This window comes from Euphorbia lathyris, chromosome 7 (genome assembly GCF_963576675.1).
Source record: "Euphorbia lathyris chromosome 7, ddEupLath1.1, whole genome shotgun sequence".
Classification (NCBI taxonomy): domain Eukaryota; kingdom Viridiplantae; phylum Streptophyta; class Magnoliopsida; order Malpighiales; family Euphorbiaceae; genus Euphorbia; species Euphorbia lathyris.
Window position 1 is genome coordinate 22140169 of NC_088916.1, and position 2368 is coordinate 22142536.

General features: G+C 39.6%; 1 protein-coding gene across 1 annotated transcript; it reads right to left on the reverse strand.

Moving 5' to 3' along the window:
• Nucleotides 1-359: 359 nt before the first annotated feature.
• Nucleotides 360-1174, reverse strand: LOC136235877 (uncharacterized). The gene has a single exon (XM_066025952.1). The coding sequence runs from the start codon at nt 1140-1142 to the stop codon at nt 591-593; it is 552 nt and encodes a 183-aa protein (XP_065882024.1). The 5' UTR covers nt 1143-1174; the 3' UTR covers nt 360-590.
• Between the last annotated feature and the right edge of the window lie 1194 nt (nt 1175-2368).

Genomic DNA, 2368 nt, shown 5'->3' on the forward strand with positions numbered 1-2368 from the left:
TTAGTCTACCTTTAGAAGTGTCTTACTCTATTTATCTATAATGTGAAGTTTTGAAGCGGAACATGCATATCACATGTTAATAGATGAATGTTTGTCCAAATATCGGAGCAGAATTGAACGTGAGTACTGTAATACATAAATCCTTAACGAGATATGTGGAAGCTTTCCAAGTCAAGACCCTAGGACTGGATCGTATTGAGTAAGTCTCTATTATGATAATTCCACGTATTCTCTTTGCAAAATGTGCCACGTAGGTGTCTTTTATTTTCGCTTAATAAACAAAACAAATGAAAATTTAAAATTTTAGAGGACTTAGGATGTTTTTTGCCAATATCAAATTAACAAATCAAACATTGAAATTTTACATCAAGAACCCCAAACTTCCAATCTCAATTAGATTAATCACACTGATACAAAAAAAAAAAAAAGTTACAAATTAAGATTGAAAAGAAAAGAAAAAGTCAGAAATGCTCAACTCCAACAAAATTGAAATTCATACAATAATCCTAAATCAATCAAAAATGAAAAAGCCCTATCTGTCAAATCCTCTATCAAAATCACAAGTTTAATTTACAAAAACAAAAAATAAATTAAGCCAAAAGAGGAGTTCTGAAATCAAGATTTGGAGTATTCTGTTCATATTCACTATCAAATTCATCACCACACTCATACATAGATCCAACAAGGCTCAACTGATCTTCCAAATACCTTTGTAAAAGTCCAACTTCCTTCTCCTCATCATCCTCCTCCTCCGCCGCCGCTGGATCGCAGTTACAGAACCCCTCCTCGCATCTCCGGAACCGATCCTCTTCCTCTCCCTCTTTACTTCTCCGGCTCCGGCGGCAAATCCGGATGCAGAGCTCGGCGGCGCAGAGGAGAGGGAAAGAAGCGCAGAGAAAAGGTAGAAGGAGAGGGGAACAGAGGAGGAGAAAAAGACAGCGGCTCCGGCGCGTGTGGAGCCAGGAAGAGGCGGCTAGAGTGATCCGGCGAAAGGGGGAGAACATGGCGGAGGGAGAGGAAGTAGAGGGAGGGATTTGGTTGGAATCATGGCCGGTGAAGAGAGGATTGGGGGGAAGTGGAAGAGGAGGGTTTGAAAGAAGAGGGGAAGCATGTGAAGGGGGATTTTTATACATGAGGGGCATGTGAGTGAGTTGTCTCTCATGTTTCGTTTTCTGTTTTTATGTGTTCCTTACATTACAGTATTGAATACTAGTAGTATTTTTTGAAATGGTGTTTAATACTTCATTTTTATTAAATTAATCTGAGTTTTCTATCCTTAACTTGTACTTGTAAAACCTTACTACCCAAAGGAAGAAAAAGAGGTTACTACCCGAAGGAAGATAAGTAAAAAAGAATGTGCCTTTGCAGTTAAATTTTATAAGTCTATTTGGAATCATGCAATTGGATAGAAACAAAAAAAATAAAGTTAAAGGGGCTCTTGTCTAACCCCTTAGTTTGAGGTAAGACTTGATGGTGAAGACAACATTAAATCAAAGTTAACATCTAAGTTTAATGAATGAATGAAGTAGTATACACTACTTTCTTAGAGCGAGCAACTCTTTAACCAGTGAAAAATATTGCTTCATAATTTGTTCATTTGCCTCGTAACTGTTTGTCATCTTACTAACTACCAGTTTTGAGTTGCTTTTCAGGATAACGTGATAAGGGATTGATGAAGTTAATGATCTTTATTCCCTGCAACGATGCCTCATATTCGGCTACATTATTTGATGCTGAAAAATTAAGAAAAGCATCGTATTTCGTCGGATCCCAATGGCTGCTCCTTCTCTCCATGAGCTTCCATCTACGTATACCTCCTAGACGTCTTTTGGTATCGGGTCTTCCTTATCGCTCGAGATTTCGACCAGAAAGTCTGCTAATGCATGGGCTTTGAAAGCTTTTCGCAGCTCATATTGGATGTCGAACTCTATCATTTTGAAGGCACATTCCGTAATCTCCCAGATGTTTCTAGACTTTGCAACACCTTGCTGAGTGGAGAGTCCTTTCGGATGATGATTGCGTGGCTTTGGAAGCAGTGTCTCGGTTTTTGAGAGGCCACTACCATTCCATATGCTAGCTTCTCTGGCTTGGGGTAAATGGTTTCAGCATCTTAGAGGACTCAACTGATGTAGTAGAATGGGAATTGCTCAGCACCCTCCTCCCAAATGAGAACCATGTCGAGCGATTCGTTTGCTACGCTGATATAGAGGCATAGCATTTTTCCTAGGGCTAGGCGGCTGAGCAAGGGAGGTGATGCCAAGAACTCTTTGAGCTTCTCAAAGGACGTTTAATAATTGACCGTCTAGTTGAAGTCCTTTCCCCTTTTCAAACTTTTGTAAAATGGCATGCATCACTTTGTCGAACATGA

Coding starts and splice junctions, on each gene's coding strand:
- LOC136235877 (XM_066025952.1), bottom strand. CDS start 1,142: ATGCCCCTCATGTATAAAAATCCCCCTTCACATGCTTCCCCTCTTCTT.